Consider the following 24,064-nt stretch of genomic DNA (forward strand, 5'->3'; position numbering starts at 1 on the left):
AATCGAGTTCGAATTTTTTTGAGTCGAACTCAAGTAGCTTGCAATCACCAATGTGTCATTTACACCCTATGTGGTACTCTAAGATTGTACTACATTATCACCTATAAATTTAAAAAATACAAAAAAATTTATAAATAAAATTTTATGATATTTTATAAAAATTTCAAGTGATATTGCTGTAACTTGACTCATTAACTATATTATGTTATAAAATTATTATATTAATTATATATATTAAATAATTATTATATATATGTATTTATACTTATATTAAATCACTAACCTAATACAATTTTAAAAAATTTATCCAACTAAATAACCAAACCCAAAATATAAAATTTTAAAATTTATATATAATACAATAGAATATTTATTATATTTATGGTGGTGTTTATTAAAATAAATTTTTTAATGTACTTTTAATGTGTTAAAAGACTTTCATTTTAGTATGTTTAGTGTATTATATATTTTTATAAATTTATTTTTAAATAAAAATTTAATTTTAAAAAAATTAAATATGGGTGAAATGGGTCGAGTTTTATCTTTTTAAAACTATACTAAGTTCGGACAAAAAAAATTCATTTTTCAAATTCAACCGAATTCGAACTTCAAAGAAATATCCAAGATATCACCACCTCTGCGTTGAACCTAGTCGCAAAACAAATCCAAATAACCTTCTATAGTGTACAAAACCAAAACCACAACCACATTCGGCGCGTGACTCTACGTTCCGACCTTTTTTTTAAAGATAAACCGCATAGTTTAACACACAGAAGTTACTAAAACCTCGCAAAGCTTTTAACAATGGCAGCCCAAGCCGAGTACTTCATCGAAACTCAACTTCCCAATCACCAAAAACACTACGGTTCCTTCACTTTCCCTTCGATTCTATCGCCGAACCCTAAATCGAGCCCTTCTTCACTTTCCGTTTTCACCGAAGCCATCAAATCTCATAAACCTTTTCTCGATTCATTGTTGCTCAAATCCGGAGCTTTGCTCTTCAGGGGATTCCCAGTGAAAACGGCCAAAGATTTCAACGACGTCGTCGAGGCTTTCGGCTTCGAAGAGTTGCCGTACGTCGGCGGGGCAGCTCCTCGGACTAACGTCGTCGGTCGTGTTTTTACTGCAAATGAATCGCCGCCTGATCAAAAGATTCCTTTTCATCATGAGATGGCTCAGGTAATTTACTCAAATTTGACTAAATTATGAATTCATGATTGAACGGTTTTGAATTAGTATGTTCTTTTTTTATACATTATCCAATTTATATTTATGTGAAAATTTAATACATGGGTATAATTATGGTTTTAGTCCTCTATCATGCACGTACAAAGCATATCGACGTACGATTCTGTTGCGCGGAAGCATGTAAAAGAGTAAAATTATTGTACTAAAAAATCACACTAAATTCAATTCCCAGGAAAGAGAGGTAGATCACGAGGATCACTTAAGTACCAGGTCTTTCCTAGCCAAAATATCCATATATCGTAATTTAATAGCACAATAAATAACTACAATCACACTCGCAAAATATACAAAATAAACAATAAAGAACACTAGAATTTTAACGAGGTTCAGCAAAATTTGCCTACGTCCTCAGGCACTATCAAATATATTTAACTCCAAAATACAAGTGAAAATTTACAAGGAGAGAGAATAATTGCCTTAAGTAGAGAATGACAAATGTGGGATGTTAAAATGAGAAATAGTTAGGCCTATTTATAGTTGAAGCTCAATGATCAACTTGTAAAGTTCCTATACAATTAGGGACCAAAATTGCAATTATCCCAAGCCAAATTTCAACCCAAAAATCTGTGCCTTAAATGTTTAGATTTTCGGTACCAATTGTTTGACACCAATATCTTTGACTTTTCAAAGATGGATCGCTGCCAATAATCTCCACCTTGAAGATTTGATTAGGATAATCTTATCTTCACACAATTCTTTCTGCCTTTGATAATAATACTTGATAGTGCCTTATTCAACTGTTAAACTTGCAGGATATTGATCAAGTTCAAACAATGTTCGAACTTGATTGTTGTTACCACATTGGTCATCATATCTGCGGGATTATCTGCAGTCTTAATATTCTGAAGACGAATTTTTCCCTTATCAATAATTTTCCGCACAAAATGGAATCGTACGTCGATATGCTTTGTACGTGCATGATAGATTTGATTATTTGCTAAATAAATAGCACTTTGACTATCACAGTACACATTAATATGCACCTGAACCAATCCCAAGGTTTTAATCATACCTTGTAACCAAATTGCTTCCTTTACAGCCTTTGTTACAGCCTTGTATAGGGGTGAGCAAAACTCGATTTGACTCGAAAAAATCGAAAAAAAATTCGAATTTCGAGTTAAACGAATCGAGTTATTCGAGTTAATCGAGTTATTCGAATCAACTCGATTTTTTTCAATTCGAGTTGAATCGAGTTCGATTTTGAATTGAATAACTCGAATAATTGAATAATTGAATATCAAATTATAATATTTTACATTTTACTCCAAACTCCCAAACCTTTTACTTTTCCTCAAAACTTTTACTCCTTCCCACTTTCCTCCAAAACTTTTACTCCTCCCTCCCTCCCAACCCCCAATCTACCCAAAATTCATTTCCCACCAAAATTTTACTCTCCCATTTATTTTTTCTCAAAATTTTACTCCCAAAACCCTCAAAACCTTTTATTTTCCCCAAAATTTTACTCCTCCCACTTTTCCCTAAAACTTTTATTCCTTCCCATCTCACATCCCATCTATCCCAAACCCTCCCCTCCAATTTTTTTAATATTTTCCTCCAAAATTTTACTCCCTATTTACTTTCTCTCAAACTTTTATTCCCCAAAACTTTTATTTTTCCCTAAACTTTTACTTCTCACCCTTTACTCCCAAATAAAAATCAAAATATCCAAAAAATCACTAAACATAAATAGTAATAATTTTATTTATATCTACTATTTATATTATTAAATTAAATTTCACATTTTATATTATTTATATTATTGAATTGTTTAGTCAAAATTGAATTATTAATTATGCCATAAAATATTAGTGTTAAAATTTTATATTGGTATCAATTTCACATTTTATTTTAAAATAACTTTTATTAAAAATCATATTTTTACATTTAATATATTTTTAATTCTAAAATACATAGTGACAAGAATCAAGATAATTGAAACAACTAAGCAAGCAAAGAAGCTAACCGGTATATAAAAATTAATAAATAAATTATGAAGTGATGAAAGTTAATAAAAAAATTGATTAAGGTGGACAAATTTTATTACAATGGGTGACAATGGTTACAAGGATCCGAAATTATTTTTTAAAATTTAACTCGAACAAATAGATTCGATTCGATTCGAATTCCATCTCACTCGACTCGATTCGAGAAAACTTCAAATAAAGTTAGGATGATAAAATGAGATTCGAAAACTCGATTAACTCGAAAATTTTCGATTCGATTCGATTCGATTCGATTCGATCGAATGCTCACCCCTAGCCATGCATTCGGCTTATGTGGTTGACAACGCAACTGTAGACTGCAGTGTAGACTTCCAACTTATTGGTCATCCAGCAAGTGTAAACACATAACCGGTGGTTGATTTTCGTTTGTCCAAATCACCGGCATAATCAGAATCAACGTATCCAATAACACCTTTACCAAGTGTAGTATCTTGCTTGAACAGTAATCCAACATTCACGGTCTTCAAAATATACCGTAGAATCCATTTCACAGCTTGCCAATGTCATTTTCCAAGATTATGCATGTTCCTGCTCACTATACTAACTGCCTATGAAATGTCGGGTCTTATACATACCATTGCATACATCAAGCTACCCACTACATTGGAATACGGAACTTGTAACATGTATTCTTGTTCCGTATTCGTCGAAGGAGATAGTTGTGCAGAAAGTTTGAAATAAGAAGCCAACGGGGTACCTCTGAGTTTTTGTCTTTCGTTCATGCCAAAGCTAACGTAGTACTTTCTTCAAATACTGCTTCTGAGACAAGCTAACTCTGCCATGAGCTCTATCTCTACATATTTCCATGCCAATAATCTTCTTAGCTTCACCTAGATCTTTCATCTCAAACTCGAGATTGAGTTGAGTCTTCAATCTCTCAATCTCAACTTTGCTCTTAGATTCTATCAGCATATCATCAACATATAAGAGCAAGTATATGAAAGTTCCTACTTGTAGCTTCTGAAAATACACGCAATGATCAAATTTACTTTTCATCTACCTTTACCCTTTCATGAACTGATCAAATCGCTTGTACCACTGCCTCGGAGATTGTTTCAATCCATAAAGCGACTTCGTCAGTTTGCAAACTCAATTTTCTTTATCAGCAACCTTGAATCCATCAGGCTGAGTCATATAGATTTCCTTTTCCAAATGATCGTGTAAAAATGTTGTCTTCACATCAAGCTGAACTAGTTCAAGGTCATATTGCGCAACCAAGGCTAGCAAAATCCGAATAGACGAATGCTTCACAACTGGAGAAAACACTTCATTGTAGTATATTCCTTCTTTCTGAGCGTAACCCTTTGTTACCAATCTAGCCTTGTATCGAATTTCATTTTTACCAGGAAATCCTTCCTTCTTTGCATATACCCATTTGCATCCAATTGCCTTTTTTTCCTTAGGCAGTGTCACCAACTCCCAAGTCCTATTTTTATGAAGAGACTGTATTTCTTCATTCATAGCTTGCTTCCATTTTACACCATCAGGGTTACTTATTTCTTCTGTGTAAGTAGAAGGAACATCATCATCTGCAATTGGAAGTGCATAGGAATCTCTCTTCTTACCCAAAATTCCTTGCCCAACCCAGCATTTGACAACATACATTGAACTTTCTCCAGTATAGTCCGATTTATACGTTCTGTCACCCTATTCTGCTGTGGTGTATCTCGAACAGTGAAGTGTCGCACAATGCTCTCATCTTGACATACTTGTAGAAATGAGTCATTTTTGTACTCAGTATCATTATCTGATCAAAGTCGTTTGACCTTTCGACCAGTCTGAGTTTCCACCATCTTCTTCCATTTTAGAAATGCATCCAAAACTTCACTTTTTCTTTTCATTAGATACACCCATACTTTTCTTGAATAATCATCAACATTTGGTAGTGCTCGAGGACGAGGCAAAATTTATTTAACGTCGTTAAAATTTTGTGTTCTTTTATTGTTTATTTTGCATATTTTGCGAATTTGATTGTAGTGATTTATTGTGCTATTAAATTACGATAGAGGGATATTCTGACTAGGAAAGACCTGGTACTTAAGCGATCCTCGTGATCCATATCTCTTTCTTGAGAATTGAACTCAGTGTGATTTTTTAGTATAATAATTTTACTCTTTTACACGCTTCGGCGCAACAATAGGTATCAGAGCTAGATTCGTACTTAGAGAATACGATCGTTTACGATACTATTTATGTATACGGTATTGTTCATCCACGGAACTATTTACGTTGACGGTATTCACGTATACAGTAGTTGGGATTGAGGAGAAAAATGGCAGAAGTGTCGTCATCAATAAAGACTACCGTGACCAATACAAAATTTGAAGTAGAGAAATTTGATGGTACCAATAATTTTGGTATGTGGTAATGTGAGATCCTCGATAAAGTAACAAAATAGTGCATACCTCCCAAAAAGCCACTTTGGTAGTTCCCCACGTCCTTTGTGAGCGTAGTCGAATTCCTTCGTATTGTGAATTGCTGAACCAAATTTTACCCACGTTTGCTTGCCCAGAGCACAATGTTCATAGAATTCCAATTTGCAAGAATTTGCACCTTTCAACAAGCCTTGCTTCGCCAAAATTTGCAAAGCTTTTTCACCAGCATGTCCTAATCGCATATGCCATAACCTGGTAGCCTCTGAATTTGCATATTTCGCAGAAACCGTTGATGTTGATCCAATAACTGTACTTCCATTTAGATAGTACAAGTTATTTCTTCTAGTGCCTTTCATCACAAATCAATACCCATTACTACCTTTAATAATCCATCTCTCAAAGTATTGTGAGCCTTTTAGATTCTAGGGCCCCTAATGAGATGAGATTTTTCTTCAAGCTAGGTACATAACGAACATCTGTCAAGACTTGGATTGAGCCGTTGTGATTCTTCAATTTGATTGTACCTACTCCCATTGTCTTACAAGCACTATCATTGCCCATAAAAACAACTCCACCTTCTAGTTCTTTGAGACTAGAAAACCAGTCCTTATTAAGACACATATGGTAAGTACATCCTGAATCTAAAATCCACTCATCCGTATGGCATGTCATTGCCATGCCAACCAAGCTAAAATCTGACTCCTTATCATGCTCCGCTACACATGCATCAGAAATGGCCTTGCCCTTTTGTAACTTAGGACAATTCTTTTTCTAATGCCCTTTCTCACGACAAAAATCACATTCATCTTTGGCGAGTCTCCCTTTGGACTTACCCCTTCTACCAGGTTTGTTACTGTGTGAACGACCTCTTACTGTTAAGACTTCTGCAGTTGTATTTCTGTGATCTCTTTTATCTTTCTTTCGAGTCTCAGATCTATACAATGCACTACAGACTGCATCAAATGTGATCGTATCCTTCCTATGAAGCAATGTGGTGGTAAGATGATCATATTCATCAGGAAGAGAATACAACAACAATAATGTATTGTCTTCATCTTCAAATTTCTCATCCAAATTTAACAAGTCTGCTAAAATTTTATTGAATGAGTTCACATGGTCATTCATCGACATACCGGGTGCATACGTAAATCGATAAAGTTTATTTTTCATATAAAGCCTATTTTCAAAGACTTTATGTTAGAAACTTTTCTTCTAGTGTATCCCACAACTTCTTCGCTGATGTCTCCATCATGACAGAGTACTTCTGCTCTTTGGCCAAACATAGGCGGATTGTACCACACGTTTGTCTATGGATCTTGGCCAACTTTTTATCATCCATCTTGTCATGTTTTTCTTCAAGGGTTATATCCAGCTCTTGCTGACATAAGACATCCAGGATCTCACATTGCCACATACCAAAATTATTGGTACCATCAAATTTATCTACTTTAAATTTTGCATTGGTCACGGTAGTCTTTGTTGATGACGACGCTTCTGCCATTTTTCTCCTTAATCCCAACTACTGTATACGTGAACAGTACCGTCAACATGAATAGTATCGTGCATGAACAATACCGTATACTTAAATAGTATCGTAAACGGCCGTATTCTCTAAGTACGAGTTTAGCTCTGATACCAATTGTTACGCGAAAGCGTGTAAAAGAGTAAAATTATTGTACTAAAAAATCACACTAAGTTCAATTCCCAAGAAAGAGAGGTGGATCACAAGGATCACTTAAGTACCAGGTCTTTCCTAGCCAGAATATCCCTCTATCGTAATTTAATAGCATAATAAATCACTACAATCACACTCGTAAAATATGCAAAATAAACAATAAAGAACACTAGAATTTTAACGAGGTTCAACAAATTTTGCCTACATCCTCGGGCACTACCAAATATATTTCACTCCAAAATACAAGTGAAAGTTTACAAATAAGGAGAGAACAATTGCCTTAAGTAGAGAATGGCAAATGTGGGATGTTAAAATGAGAAATAGTTAGGCCTATTTATAGTTGAAGCTCAAGTATCAACTTGCAAAGTTCTTATACAATTAGGGACCAAAATTGCAATTATCACAAGCCAAATTTCAACCCAAAAATATGTGCCTTAAATGTTTAGATTTTCGGTGTCAATTGTTTGACACCAATATTTTTTACTTTTCAAAGATGGATGGTACTTGAAAATCTAAGCATTTAAGGCTGATTTTTGGGTTGAAATTTAAATTTTGTGATAATTGCAATTTTGGTCCCTAGAACTATAAACTAAACTTAATGCATTAATTTGTAAAATTAAGATAAAAACTACAAAATTTCTTTATTAAAATCTTTGTTCTTTATTGTTTATTTTGCATATATTTAAGTGATACGATTATTGACTCGTGATCCATATCTCTTTCTTGAGAATTGAACTCGGTGTGATTAGAGAAAATGATTTTATTGATGATTGGGATTGAGAGAAAAATGGCGAAGTGAATACCGTGATACATTTGAAGTGAAAATGGTACCAATAATTTTGGTATGTGGTAATGTGAGATCTGATGTCTTATGTCAAAATTTGGATATAGCCATTAAAGAAAATGACAAGACAATGAATGTACAAGATGGTAAAAGAAGATCATGAGGGAGACATCATCAAGAAGTTGTGATACATTGAAAAGTTTCTGAAAATTTTGAAAATAGGCTTTATATGAAAAATAAACTTTATCGATTTAATGCCAGTATGTCGATGAATGACCATGAAATAAAGATAAAAGAAATCATAGAGATACAATTGCAGAAGTCTTAACAGTAAGAGGTCGTTCACACAGCAACAAACCTGGTAGAAGGAGTAAGTCCGAAGGGAGACCCGCCAAAGATGAATGTGCTTTTTGTCGTGAGAAAGGGCATTGGAAAAAGAATTGTCCTAAGTTAGAAAAGGGCAAAGCTATTTTTGATGTATGTGTAGCGGAGCATGATGATGAGTTAGACTTTAGCTTGATTGGCATGATAATGACATGTCATACGGATGAGTGGATCTTGGATTCGGGATGTACTTACCATATGTGTCCTAATAAGGACTGGTTTTCTAGTCTTGAAGAACTAGAAGGTGGAGTTGTTTTAATGGGTAATGACAGTGCTTGTAAGATAATGGGAGTAGGTACAATCAAATTGAAGAATCACAACGGCTCAATCCAAGTCTTGATAGATGTTTGCTTTGTACCTAGCTTAAAGAAAAATTTCATCTCATTAGGGGCCCTAGAATCTAAAGGGCTCACAATCACTTTGAGAGATGGATTATTAAAGGTAGTAGCTGGGGTATTGACGGTGATGAAAGGCACTAGAAGAAATAACTTGTACTATCTAAATGAAAGTACAATTATTGGATCAACATCAAAGGTTTCTACGAAATATGCAAATTTAGAAGCTACCAGGTTATAGCATATGCGATTAGGACATGCTGGTGAAATTCTGGACTACGTTCACAGTGACGTGTGGGGACCTACCAAAGTGGCTTTTTTGGGAGGTATGCACTATTTTGTTACTTTTGTTGATGATTATTCAAGAAAAGTATGGGTGTATCTAATGAAAAGAAAAAGTAAAGTTTTGGATGCATTTCTGAAATGGAAGAAGATGGTGGAGACTTAGACTGGTCGAAAGGTCAAACGACTTCGATCAGATAATGGTACTGAGTACAAAAATGATCTATTTCTACAAGTATGTCAAGATGAGGGCATTGTGCGGCACTTCACTGTTCGAGATACACCACAATAGAATGGGGTGGCAGATCGTATGAATCGGACTATACTGGAGAAAGTACGATGTATGTTGTCCAATGCTGGGTTGGGCAAGAAATTTTGGGCTGAGGCAGTTACATGTGCGTGCCATCTAATTAACCGGTTGCCATCAGCTGCAATAAATGGTAAAACTCCTATGGAGATATGGATTGGTAAACCTGCTACTGATTATGATTCTTTACATGTTTTTGGTTCCACTGCATATTATCATGTAAAAGAATCTAAGTTAGACCCAAGAGCAAAAAAAGCATTATTCATGGGTATAACTGGTGGAGTAAAAGGATACCGTCTCTGGTGTCCTAATACAAGGAAGATTGTTTTCAGTAGAGATGTCACTTTTGATGAATCAACCATGATAAATTACAAGGATGATAAAACTAGTAGTACTTTGCCGCAGGTGGAGCTTGAAAAGGTTAATGATGATCCAGCTAATATTAAAGGAACAAATGATGAAGAAGTTTCGACCAAGAACTTCTACAGCAATAAGATTCAATTGCATATAGGAGGCCAAGAAGAGAGATTCCTTCTACTTACACAGAAGCAATAAGTCACCCTGATGGTGTAAAATGGAAGCAAGCTATTAATGAAGAAATACAGTCTCTTCATAAAAATAGGACTTGGGCGTTGGTGACACTGCCCAAGGGAAAGAAGGCAATTGGATGTAAATGGGTATATACAAAGAAGGAAGGATTTCCTAGTAAAAATGAAATTCGATACAAGGCTAGATTGGTAGCAAAGGGTTACGCTCAGAAAGAAGGAATAGACTACAATGAAGTGTTTTCTCTAGTTGTGAAGCATTCGTCTATTCAGATTTTGCTAGCCTTGGTTGCGCAATATGGCTTTGAACTAGTTCAGCTTGATGTGAAGACAGCCTTTTTACACGGTTATTTGGAAGAGGAAATCTATATGACTCAGCCTTATGGATTCAAGGTTGCTGATAAAGAAAATTGAGTTTGCAAACTGACGAAGTCGCTTTATGGATTGAAACAATCTCCGAGGCAGTGGTACAAGCGATTTGATCAGTTCATGAAAGGGCAAAGGTACACGAGAAGTAAATTTGATCATTGCGTGTATTTTCAGAAGCTACAAGTAGGAACTTTCATATGCTTGCTCTTATATGTTAATGATATGCTGATAGCATCTAAGAGCAAAGTTGAGATTAAGAGATTGAAGACTCAACTCAATCTCGAGTTTGAGATGAAAGATCTAGGTGAAGCTAAGAAGATTCTTGGCATGGAAATATGTAGAGATAGAGCTCATGGCAGAGTTAGCTCATCTCAAAAGCAGTATTTGAAGAAAATACTACAGCAATTTGGCATGAACGAGCAGACAAAACCTGTAAGTACCCCGTTGGCTTCTCATTTCAAGCTTTCACACAACTATCTCATTTGACGAATACGGAACAAGAATACATGTTACAAGTTTCGTATTCTAATGCAGTGGGTAGCTTGATGTATGCAATGGTGTGTACAAAACCCGACATTTCACAGACAGTTAGTATAGTGAGCAGGTATATGCATAATCTTGGAAAAGGACATTGACAAACTGTGAAATGGATTCTACGGTATATTTTGAAGGCCGTGAATGTTGGATTACTGTTCAAGCAGGATACTACACTTGGTAAAGGTGTTATTGGGTACGTTGATTCTGATTATACCGATGATTTGGACAAACGAAGATCAACCACTGGTTATGTGTTTACACTTGCTGGAAGACCAATAAGTTGGAAGTCTACACTGCAGTCTACAGTTGCGTTGTCAACCACAGAAGCCGAATACAAGGCTGTAATAGAGGCTGTAAATGAAGCTATTTGGTTATAATGTATGGTTAAAACCTTGGGATTGGTTCAGGAGCATATTAATGTGTATTGTGATAGTCAAAGTGCTATTCATTTAGCAAAGAATCAAGTCTATCATGCACGTACAAAGCATATCGACGTACAATTTCATTTTGTGCGGGAAATTATTGATGAGGGTAAAATTCGTCTTTAGAAGATTAAGACTGCAGATAATCCCGCAGATATGATGACCAAGGTAGTAACAACAATCAAGTTCAAACAATGTTTGAACTTGATTAATATTCTGCAAGTTTAATAGTTGAAGAAGGCACTATCAAGTATTGTTATCAAAGGCAGAAAGAATTGTGTGAAAATAAGATTATCCTAATCAAATCTTCAAGATGGAGATTATTGGCAGCCATCCATCTTTGAAAAGTCAAAGATATTGGTGTCAAACAATTGGCATCGAAAATGTAAGCATTTAAGGCACAGATTTTTGGGTTGAAATTTGGCTTGGGATAATTACAATTTTGGTCCCTAATTGTATAAGAACTTTGCAAGTTGATCCTTGAGCTTCAACTATAAATAGGCCTAACTATTTCTCATTTTAACATTCCACATATGTCATTCTCTACTTAAGGCATTATTCTCTCTCCTTATTTGTAAATTTTCACTTGTATTTTGGAGTGAAATAAATTTGGTAGTGCCCGAGGACGTAGGCAAAATTTGTTGAACCTCGTTAAAATTCTTGTGTTATTTATTGTTTATTTTGCATATTCTGCGAGTGTGATTGTAATGATTTATTGTGCTATTAAATTACGATAGAGGGATATTCTGGCTAGGAAAGACCTGGTACTTAAGCGATCCTCGTGATCCACCTCTCTTTCCTGGGAATTGAACTTAGTGTGATTTTTTAGTACAATAATTTTACTCTTTCACACGCTTCCACGCAACAATTCTGAAATTTTAAATTTAATTTGGTCCTATTTTTATAATGTCATTAAACCATTCGTGCAATAGAGTGTATTTAGTTCTCCTTAAACTAGCGTGTCATCGTTCCCTTTGGCTCACAGTACACTTTGCATCTGCTATCTTAGTATATGGATGTCGTCCAATAATGGTTTGAGTGTCCAATGGATTGAGTAGTGCTTTTTTCCAAGGATGCTACCAATCAGTTTGTCTTTCATTTTAAATATGCATGAGGAAATGCCTGCTTTGAGGACATTACTAGTGCTGCTCCATTTCCGTGCCGAATTCTTCCTTCGGATGTTGACCCTGTTCTTCCATCTGATATGTGTTGAAGGTCATTGACCTTACCCTAATTATTTCTCTAACTCTATCTTTTGCTTTGGTGTTACCCCAACCAGCTTATGCTTTCTTGATCTGTTTAATATATTCATCTGCTTCCTTGACAACTTTGAAAGGATTTGGATTGGCTCCTTTGTAAAAAACTTTGTTTCTGTGCACCCAGATTTTCCATAGTATAATCGCAAAACCTATAAGCTCATTTGCCGTAAAATCTTTACCTACTAGTGCCAGTTCCATTAACCCATTCCTTAATCGAACTTATGTTGAGCTCCCTGGTGCGAATCTCATACAATGAACCAAGCCACACTGCTCTAGCAAAATTGCATCTCCAGAGCAGATGTTTTGCGTCCATTTGACAGAATGTGCACTCAGTACGTATGGAATGTGTTCTCTTTTGAATCTCAGTTTTGCTAGGTAGAGGTAGAGCCCCGTTAAGAATTTTCCAAAGAAAAATGATCACCTTGTATGGTAACTTGAATGACCATAGAAATTGCGATATTTTCTTTGGGACGTTGGAGCTGTGTGTGCTAGTGCCCTTTGGTTGTATACTATTAAGTACCTGAAAATATGCTGATCTAACCAAGAATTTTCATCCTGAGTGTGCTTCCATTATGGTTTAATAGGACCCTCAATCATGGTCTTTAAATTACTCAGTACTTGCACATCCAAGTTAGAAATTTCATTCCGAATCAATACCTGGTTGGGTGCCTCTGTTGATGTTTTGTCAGGCGATATTGTGCTTGATGACCTCTTTCCCCATCATTATTCTCCTTCATGCCCATGAACCACCTAGTTTCTCCCGTATTTTCATCAATTATTTGCGATGTTTTTGGTCTTATGTGATTGCAGGTTCCTGAATTTCCATCAAAGTTGTTCTTCTTTTGTGAAGTTGAACCAGGCAGTGGGGGAGAAACCCCCATAGTTCTAAGCCACATTGTGTATGAGAAAATGAAAGAGAAATACCCAGAATTTGTTGATCGGTTGGAGGCGCATGGATTGTTGTATACCAGGGTATTAGGGGAAGATGATGATCCTTCATCTCCCATTGGTCGTGGCTGGAAATCAACATTCTTGACGTCCAACAAGGCAGTGGCCGAGGAAAGGTCAGTGATTTCATCATTATCGACTCAATGAAGTAGCTTCGGTTTTGATTTAGTTCAATCAAATCCTTCCATCAGCCTAACCATAAGCTTAGACTGTAAATGCTACTAAATCAGATTGATATAAAAACATATTTAAAACGCATGGATTATATTTTAAATACAACGCAGTATAGTTTTGAATCTTTTGATATAACATGCTAAAATATATATATCATATTCAAGTTGTCCATGCAGTAGGTGTATACATATTTAAATTTTGATTAATGTGTTTTAAACATGCTTTGCGTTAGATCTGAGGCGGCATTTAGCACTTAAGTTGACGCGTAGACTAATGAAAGGACTTAATTGACATGTACTGATAAGTACTCAATTAGAATTCAGAACATTTTTTTAAGTTTGAGATCAATTTAGAATTTAGATCATAGTTTAAGGACATGAGGTGTAATCAACCCAATTATTGACCCAATTTTGAAATTTGATTTTCAGAAAAATTATATTACTTCTTTTTAATTTAAGGACTTAATTTTGTAATTAGCCCAATTATTGACTTAAATGAGAATAAAGTTGTTAATGCAGTAAGTATACACGTGAATGAAATTTGATCAATATGTTTTAAACATGCTTTACGTTATATCTGAGTTGGCATTGTAGACTTAACAGAAGAATTTGATTGATATGATACTGATTTTTCAAGACTCAATTAGAATTTAGGACATTTTGAAGTTCGGGACCAGTATAATATTTGGGTCATAGTTTATGGACATATGGTGTAATTAACCCAGTTTTAAACTTTTTAAGTGGGACCAATTCAGACCCATTTTTAACCCATAGTTTAGGGATGTATAGTACGATTAACCCAATTTAAAATTCCGGGCCATTGTTCTAGGACCGTATGGTGCAATTAACCCAATTATTAATTACAAAACTTGTCGCAGGGCTGCAAAGCTAGGAATGAAGCTAGAATGGCTTAGCGATGGAGTGAAAACAGTAATGGGACCAATACCAGCCATTAAGTACGACAAATCAAGGCAACGCAAAATCTGGTTCAACAGCATGGTGGCAGCATATACGGGGTGGGAAGACTCAAGAAACGACCCAGTGAAAGCCGTCACATTCGGGGATGGCCAACCGTTACCAGCCGATATCATCTACGATTGCTTGAAAATCCTTGAAGATGAATGTGTTCCCATCCCTTGGAAGAAAGGAGATGTTATGTTGATAGATAATTTGGCCACTCTTCATTCTCGACGTTCATTCGATCCGCCCCGACGTGTGCTCGCTTCACTTTGCAAATAGGGTTGCAGACATAAGTTGAACATCCACGTGTTGGACATATACTTATATCCGACACACATTAATATAAGTATATAAAAGTTGGAACAAGTGTAAGGGCATAAGTATGTGTTTGATACAGGTATATTCAATATTGTTCATATATTTGGAGGAATATATGTTCATATATGTGTCAAATGTGAATAGTACATGGGTATTTTTAAATAAAAATAATGCTTAAAATAATAGCATTACCATGGATAATTGACTTACAGTTTAAATTTGTAACCCCCAAAGTCCATACCTTATAAAATGACCCATTCATTTTGAAAAACTGCCATTTCCACCCAAAAGATAGCCCAAAAAATAAAGAAAAAAAAACAAATTCCAATATTTTACTATTTAATTTAGCAAACACATTATTTAGTAAAGGTTTTCATGAGACACGTCGGGTTAGATTAGACAATTAAATTTATATATAATTGTTTAAATTTGGTCTGACCAGACGCATGAATCTCAAATTTTGCTAAAAGTCCAAACTCATTATTTTGGACTTAATATTTTTCTTAAAGGACCCAAGCCCTCTTGAATATCAGATGAGCCTTCGACTTTAGACGGGTTGCACAACTCTTAAACAGGTTTATTAGTTAGTGTTGATACGAGTATTCAGTAAGGGGAGAGACAAAGAGGATAAGGTGGTAGTGCTAAGGAGGTCGGTTCACTTAAACAAGCAAAGTGTCAAAAAAGTAAGGGAGTGAAGTAGAGGAGACGATGAAGACAAGGAAGGCATAATGCTAAGGATATTGCTTAGGGTTGCTGATGGGGGAAAAGATCATTTCTTTATCATTCCTCGGAATATATATAAGATAAAGGTCTCTTATCCAGTAATACCACATCACCGACAGATCTCAGATATGGTGATTGTGAGGTTGGCCTAGTGGTAAGGTCACTCTACGCAAGCTATCGTCAAATATGATATTGCGCTAACATTCTCCTTGTTGAGTTTGTACAAAATCATTACGCTTTAATGATCCCACTTGAAGATAGGAGTGTTCTTATTAAAAGCAGGTGGCTTGGTGAAGGTGAGATGCAAAGATAATTGATTCCTTAGTGATCAATCGGACGATATGAGATAAAGTACTGTCCATAGATACTTCTCAAGTAATCTCTTACAGTGCCACATGTTCAATATTGATTTATTTTTCAATTAATATTAAAAATTCTCGATTCAAATTAATCATAAAAACCAAACGTGCATTTTATTAAATAAATAATTAAATAATCTAATTTTTATCTTGAATCGAATTTGAAAATATAAAAAATAAAACTTTTTTTTTTCGCAGCCTTGAAATTTGCATTCTAGGATATGGGTTTTGTTTGGAATAGGACAAAAAAAACATAAAGATATGTTTGGTTTGATCCCCTTCCTTCGTCTTTATGAAACTATGACATCCCAACTAAAATTTTTTTAATATTTGTCCAAATTCATTTACCACGTTTTCATTTCCATTTATTTTTTCAAATATTTTACAATCCTTGTTTATGATCTATCACTATCTTCTTATGATTCTTTTATCCAAACAAATCTTCTGTGTAAATGCATGATTTTACTTTTTTAAATCGAATCAACCAAATCAAAATCGACTAAATCAACAATTTTTGAGGGACGTATATAATAATTATATGAAAATTGAAATAATCAAAACCCGATTTGACCAGTAAAATTTATATTAAATTGGTAAAAAAATTAATTTTTTTAAAAGTATATATATTTGCAAATAATGAGTTTTAAATCCTTAATCACTCCATTTTAGATTAGAAACAAATTAAACCAAATGCTATTTTTTTTTTGTTATTTACTAACTATATTTAATATTTATTTCACAAAAAATAATTATTTTAATAACTATTTTACGTTGTTGAGGAGGATAATTTCTTTTTTAGAGAAGCCTTCAAAGTGTCGTTTGTTAATAAGTTAGCATCACCCTCAACAATCGAAGGTATTATCCCAATATAAGGTTTTGCCTCCCAGCTTTGAGGACAGTCCTATAGGTTCGTTGGTCCAACCCATCTAGATAGTTCAATTAAATGAAACATTTAAAAAAAATCATAAAAATAAAAAAAAATATTAAAACTCAATTCAACCAAGTCTTTTAACTCAACCCATACCGATTCACATATCAAATTAGTATTCCATCTAATCTCAGATCCAATCAATTTCATTAAGATAAAAGTCAATTTAAGTCCCACTTAAATTCTACTAAAGGGCTCAAATTGTTGCCATTAGATAATAATTAAATAATAATTGGCTTTTATTAAATAATAAATAAATCCAACTCATGAAAACTACCCATTATTTTCTTAATAAGTATAAACATGACCTAATCCAAAATCAAGGGGGACAAAGAAGGTCTTACTAAATTCAAAGCATTTAAACCTTGTTCTTTTGAATGCATTGCATCACAGCCACCCATTTAACCCACAAATAAAAAAGAAATATCAATTGAATCATTCATAAAATAATAAAATATTTATATATATGTTTTCAATTTGATCATTAAAATATTAGTTTTATAAATTGATAAAATTTTCAAATTTAGTCATTAAACTTGAATTTTATTAATGCGTGATGATATGATATTCTGAGAGTGTGTCGTATAGTACCACGTTATCACTTAAAATTTAATATATATAGTCTAAAAATTTATAAAGAAATTATACAGTTTAAAAAAATGTCCAGATGATGATGTGGAACAATCTCACAACGTCGCATTGCTGCACTTTATTAAACTCAAATTTTAAAGACTGAATTGGGAAAATTTTCCAAATTCCAAGAGGCAAAAAAGAATTTAAAGTCTAAAATGAAAAAAAAAATACTAAATTTAAGGACTAAATGTTATTTATTAATTTATTTTTTATGGTTGTTATCAACATCTTTGCCTTTTGGCTAGCAAGCTCCATGCTTGTAATAATCACACTCATATTCTCCCAATTTAAATATTTAAAATTGCCTTTTGTTTTTTTTTTTATTTAGTGAATTAAATAATTAATATAATAAAAAAAATTTAAGCTTTGCCAAAAATACTGTATGCTTTTAAATAACTTTAAAAGAGAAAGGGCCCAAAGGAGAGGAGAAAATCCGGAATTGGGTCCAACAAGTGATCTTGTAGCGGCGCATGAACATATTATATGCAAACACAAATTAAAAGGGTAAATTTGGAAATGCAAATAAATTTAGACATGATATAAATATTATTTTTTGTTTTTGTATATTTCATGTCCATTTTACGATATATGTTCGAGGTTTGTGGTTGCTCATCCTAATAATATCGTCTCCGAGATTTGATTTTGTATTCTCTTATAAGAAGTACATTGTTTCTTATCATTACAACCAACACTTATTGGTACGATATAAACAATATATGTAAAAGTTTACATTTTGACGTACTAATATTTATATAAATCGGCCTTTAAACTATCATTTTTCTCGTTTGGGTATTTATTTTTTGGATAAGCTACACTGAAGATCATTAAACTATTAGTAAGTTTACATTATTGCCACTCAACTTCAAAAAACTACAAAATGATCATTAAACTATTCGAATGTTTTTGCTTAAGTTATTGAACTATTCAAATTTTAATTTAAGTTTTTGGGTTGTTAAGTTTTTTTTTTTTTTTAAGTTCGGCTACTGAGTTCCAAGTAACGATTTAATATCATTACAATTGATCAGTATCTATCGACGAGTAAAAAAAAACAAACCTTAGATCCAAGTCAATATGATGGTCAATATCAGATATCATAAAAAAAACGATTTGAATTTTGGTTTATAGATTCATGACATTAAAAGTTGTTTCGTGAAGAAAAAAAACCAAAATGTAAAAGAGAAAGGGAATGAAAGTTTTAAATTGGTGCAGAAAATGCAAACAGAGAATGTCATATAACAACGATTTTAACAATCTAATGACTTAAATGAAAACTTTCAAATAGTTTAGTAACAATTTTGAAAAATTTTAAAGTTAGGTGACCAAAACATAAATTTACTAGTAATTTAATAATATTATGTGTAGTTTTTACCCTTTATTTTTAGTGGGGTCAAAAGTAATAGTGAAACTATCAATATCATATTATTTTACTCAAAAAATGTACAACGTTTAATAAGAACATGCCACATGTCATTCTTTTATTAGTGTTTTGAGCTTAAACGAGACAAAAATCATAGTTTAGGTCTCATGTTCAATAAAAATTTTAGGTACTTAAGAGAAAAAAATACACATTTGAAGGCCAATAATGCATTTAGGGCAAAAGATATTTAAACTCGAATCAAATCAAACCCTCAAATTTTAAAATAATTGAATTAGAGAATATTATAGACTTAAATGTGCTCAAATCAATATCTTCAAGTTATTGTAAAGAGGCATAATGATAAAATTAGCCCTAAACGTTTACATATTTAATCAATTTAACTCTTAAAATTTTTGAACTAAATTTGGTCATTAATCATTCAATAATAGTCACATTATTATTTTTAATGGAAATGTTAAGTAAAATATTGAATTTTTAATGATATTAGCATAATAACATACATGGATACTGAGAGAGGTGAATGTATTTGGTAGGTCCCTCTATCATAAGAATCAGATTAAATTACTACATCTACTGTTAAATAAATAAATTCAATCATTATATTGTTAAAATAATCAAATAAGACCAAATTTAAATAGATCTAACATTTACAGTTAAACCGTAAATAAAAATAAATTTTAATTTTATTATATTTTAACATTATTTAATATTATAAAATTAAATTAATAATAAATAGATTAATTTCATCCAGTTGTCAATAACTACAATCACAAATCAATCATGGCGAGATATCGGAACCGTTAATCAAACGGTCGGGGTTATCCCATCAGATCAAGTCCCTTGATTAGACTGCCGCCACCTTTAGCCTTTATTTAATTTAATTTAAATTTTTTTCCTTAATTTACTATTTAGATTTTTTGACATGACGTTTACTTCATCAGCTGTCTCCTTTTTACAACGCATCCTTCGTCATCCCCGTTGATCTGATATATTTGGCTCTACATCATGAAGATTTTTGTACAGGTCACCACGTACATTGAACATGAACGGTCCTGATTTCCGTTTGATAATGGGAACATGTAATCCCTGATGTTCTTGACTGAGACTAATAAAATTGAAAGGATTAGGTCCCGGGTTTTCACCCCCACGTGTCTCCAACGAAAATTAGGGATAAACGTGTATTATAATATATTATAATATATAATTTTATTGTTATTATTTTTACATTAATTACAGATAAATATATTTTTATTCAAAAAATATCAAGTTTATTTCTTCATGTTTATTTTTTCACTTTAATTGTGTTAATAATTAGAGTATAATTTTAAAATAAAGGAAAAATAGTAATTAAATTTTTAAAAATAAAAATATAAGATTAAATTTTAAATTTATGAATAATATAAAGACTTATGATATATTTTAACAAAAAATAAATTTAATTTTTATTTTCAAAACAAATAAAATTTGATTAAAATATGTAATAAGTCTTTATATTCTTTCTAAATTTGAAATTTAGTCCTTTTACTTTTAATTTTAGGAATTCAATCTCTACTTTTTAGATCTCAAAATTCAAGTCTAATCGTAAACACTATGAATTTTTTTATTAAATTCAAGTTTATTATAATGTTATTTTAATTACATGGATATTAAGTTATCTTTTATTTAGAAAACACACAAACAAATTTGACAAAAAATTAATGGTGTTAATCGGTAGCAATTGAACCTAAATTTTAAAATTAGAAAAGTACAAGGATCAAATTATAAATTGAGAAAGAGTATAGGGACTGATACAAAAATTCCACACCAACTACCTAGTAACTATCCACACAAAAAAAGAAGAGCACACTCAGTTGACGCGGTCTAAATTGCGGGTGGGATAGGAGTAGGAGTTTCGTAACAATAAATGAAAGAGAAAAATATTTCTATTTTATTATGGGACCGACCGTACGTAATGATAATACAGCCGACTAGCAAATAGGATGTGGCGTTAAATATCGAACATGTTGGGTGGTCGGAGGCGAAAAAGCATTACCGATTCACGAGCCCCCGAGTGAAGTGACAGCCTGACTCAGTGGGACCCACCATAGTGTCAAAGCGGCCGAACCGTTCCCTCCTCCTCCTGTTATAATATTTGTTCCATGTTTAATCCTTTGTGGCAGTCTGCAAAGGTTGTCTCTTTTCTTTACAACAATAAAATTACGATAAATGTTAATTAGTTTATCTGTCATTGGCTAAGAATTAATGTATAATAATTAATAAAAGATCAAATAATGAATAATTTTCTGATGTTTTTATTAATTAATAATTAAGTCTATAAATTATTCCGAAGTTTTTAAAAGTCTAACTAATGAACTCTAAGTGATGATTTGACGACCGGTACGATGGATTAGTACTCATAGACGAGTAGAAAAATATACATTAAATTTAAGTTAATCTGGCGGCTAGTGTTAAAGATTAATGAATATAACTGTTTGAATTTTAGTTTGCAGATTTACGATATTCATAGTTGTTTCATTAAAAAAAAACTAAATTATAAAAGAGAAAGGAAAAATGAACGGTGAGAATAGATAATGTTATACAACATTTTAACAACCCATGACTTAAATGAAAATTTTCAATTAGTTTACCGATATTTTGTACTTTTTGAAGTTGAGTGACCTAAAATAAACTTACTAATATTTTAATGATTTTGAGTGTAATGATGTGCACCATGGTAGGGATAATAATTATTGGCGTAATAATAAATTTAGTCTTCAATATTTATATATTTTTCAAATTGGTTATTAATCTTTCAAGAAGAGTTTTTCTTGAATAAGTTCATTTGGCTTATTAAAATATTGTTCTTTTAATGATGTTTGCGTGCAACCCACGTATCCACGTGCACTTCATATTGACATAACATTATTTATCTTATTTGACAGATTGACAAATAATTTAAAATTATAAAACTAAACAAATTATAAATTATAAAAAGTTCATCAAATGTAAACTGCCATATGCGCTATCATCAATTTTCGACTCAGTAGTTTGCATTCACTAGTAAAATTGTTTTTTCTTTTTTCTTTTGTTATGTTTAATTTTATTTTTGAAATAAATTTTAGCTAAAAAATTATTAATGTAATTAAATTTAACACGTAAGGACAATATTGTCATTGTAATAAGGTTTGGTCGGTTTGTTGAGCCGCTAAAAGAGCGTTCATTGCATTTGGTCTTTGGTGGCGATGACACGAATTCTTTTTAGCAATGATTATTTTAGAGTTTTTGAAGGAAATAAATATTATTTAATTATCATATTTTATATTAAATTTTTAATTTTTTAAAAATTATTTCATATAATTAGTAAAATATTTAAATTGATATAAAATATTTAAATATGCATTTTTCTCTAGTTTTTATAATTATGTTTGGACAAATATGATATTTATAAAGAGTATAATTAATACTAAATTATAACATCAAATAAATAGATATATATAGCTTTTTTTAAATTAAGATAATTTTAATTTTAAAATGAGAAATTTTCTGGTGAGAAGTTTTTGTTAAAGATTATGGATGATTTTTTAATATAAAAAGTATAATTCATAAAGAAATGTAAATGACATGATTACCCTTCACGTGTGAGAGTAATCTACACTTCTTAATATAATGTGATTGATTGGATCGGTAACGCGAGTCAATTTAGCTCAATAAAAATATTTAAAAATATTTTTAATAAATAATTAAATATTAATATAATATTGTTTTTATATTTTATATTTTAATAAAACAAATAAAATGCAATGCTTAATAAATATTATACAGTTTTTCCTAATATTAATTTCTTCTTTCACTCACGTATGCGATAATGTTTTTTAAATTCAATGACCGAGTTGGTGTCACTTAACGTGTGGCATCAAATTTAGTCAAACATTTAATAATAATACTGAATTATGTTACACTCACGATATGGATGAAAAATAGGATTATCTAATAAATATATTTATAAAAATGAAATAAAAAACAATTGAGGTTTTAGTTAAAATAACAAAGTAGAGATGTTAAAAATCATAGTGTCTGAATCCCATGTAATCGCCTGATGGTTAAGGGTGTTCACCGCCCTAAGTGTGGCATGAGTTCGAGTTGCGTTAATCACGTTAGTTATCCGGGCTTTGCCTTGTTATTATAATCTTACTTGCTAAAAAGTCATTATATTAGGGTCAAATTTTGTAACACATTAGATTCAATTGCTTCATATGTATATTTGTAATTTGATTTGCGTTTTTTCGTATGCTTTGAACTTATATTTAATGCCTAAACTAATAAAAAATTGATTAATATTTTTAAATCCAAATTAAAATGCTTTTAAAATTTTAATAATTATTTAAAAATATTTGATGAAATTAACTGAAAAAACAAACAAACTTCCCATCTATCACCTCCTCCTTAAAGCAAAACTCTAGTTTTGTCTTGAATTAGGCCTCAAGTCTCTCTCCCTCTTTCTTTTAAACCAAATTTAAAAAGTCGGCTTTAATTAAACCTTCAACTAATCAAAATATTTAAGGTAATTTATGTTAAAGGTTATTAAATTATTAATAAGTTCATATTTTAGTCATTTAACTTTAAAAAATTACAAAATGATCATTGAACTATTCAAAAATTTTTTATTTAAGACATTAGGTTGTTTGGATATGACATACCATAAATCCAAGCTTATCTGACAATCAATGTCAGAAATCAGAAAAGAGAAAATTGTTTAGATTCTGGTTCACAAATTCCTAACGTTCAAAATTATTTTATGAAAAAAAGACTGAACTGTAAAAGAAAAGGAGAATGAGAGCTTTCGATTGGTGTAGACGGTACAAACAGAGAATGTCATACAATAATAAATTTAACAATCTAGTAACTTAAATAAAAATTTTTAAATAATTTAATAATTGTTTTATAAATTTTAAAATTAAATGATCAAAATATAAATTTTTAATAAATTAATGATCTTGAGTGTAATTTACCCTTTGAAAATTTCAGTCAATAATACAAGAATTACAGCTACACTTTCTAGGCCAAAAAAGTAGCAATAAATTTGTCTTTTAGTTGATCTCAAAACTAGAAAACTTTAATTCCAAAGTTCCCCTCCCCCAAT

The 24,064-nt window shown here is 32.0% G+C and overlaps 1 protein-coding gene across 1 annotated transcript; it reads left to right on the forward strand.

The window, feature by feature from the left end:
* Window positions 1-590: 590 nt before the first annotated feature.
* On the forward strand, window positions 591-15,125 carry LOC105773494 (clavaminate synthase-like protein At3g21360). Its single transcript, XM_012595456.2, has 3 exons — window positions 591-1,179; window positions 13,336-13,589; window positions 14,525-15,125. The coding sequence occupies exons 1-3, from the start codon at window positions 805-807 to the stop codon at window positions 14,883-14,885; spliced, it is 990 nt and encodes a 329-aa protein (XP_012450910.1). The 5' UTR covers window positions 591-804; the 3' UTR covers window positions 14,886-15,125.
* The last annotated feature ends 8,939 nt before the right edge of the window (window positions 15,126-24,064 follow it).

The sequence above is a fragment of the Gossypium raimondii genome, chromosome 6 (genome assembly GCF_025698545.1).
Source record: "Gossypium raimondii isolate GPD5lz chromosome 6, ASM2569854v1, whole genome shotgun sequence".
NCBI lineage: Eukaryota > Viridiplantae > Streptophyta > Magnoliopsida > Malvales > Malvaceae > Gossypium > Gossypium raimondii.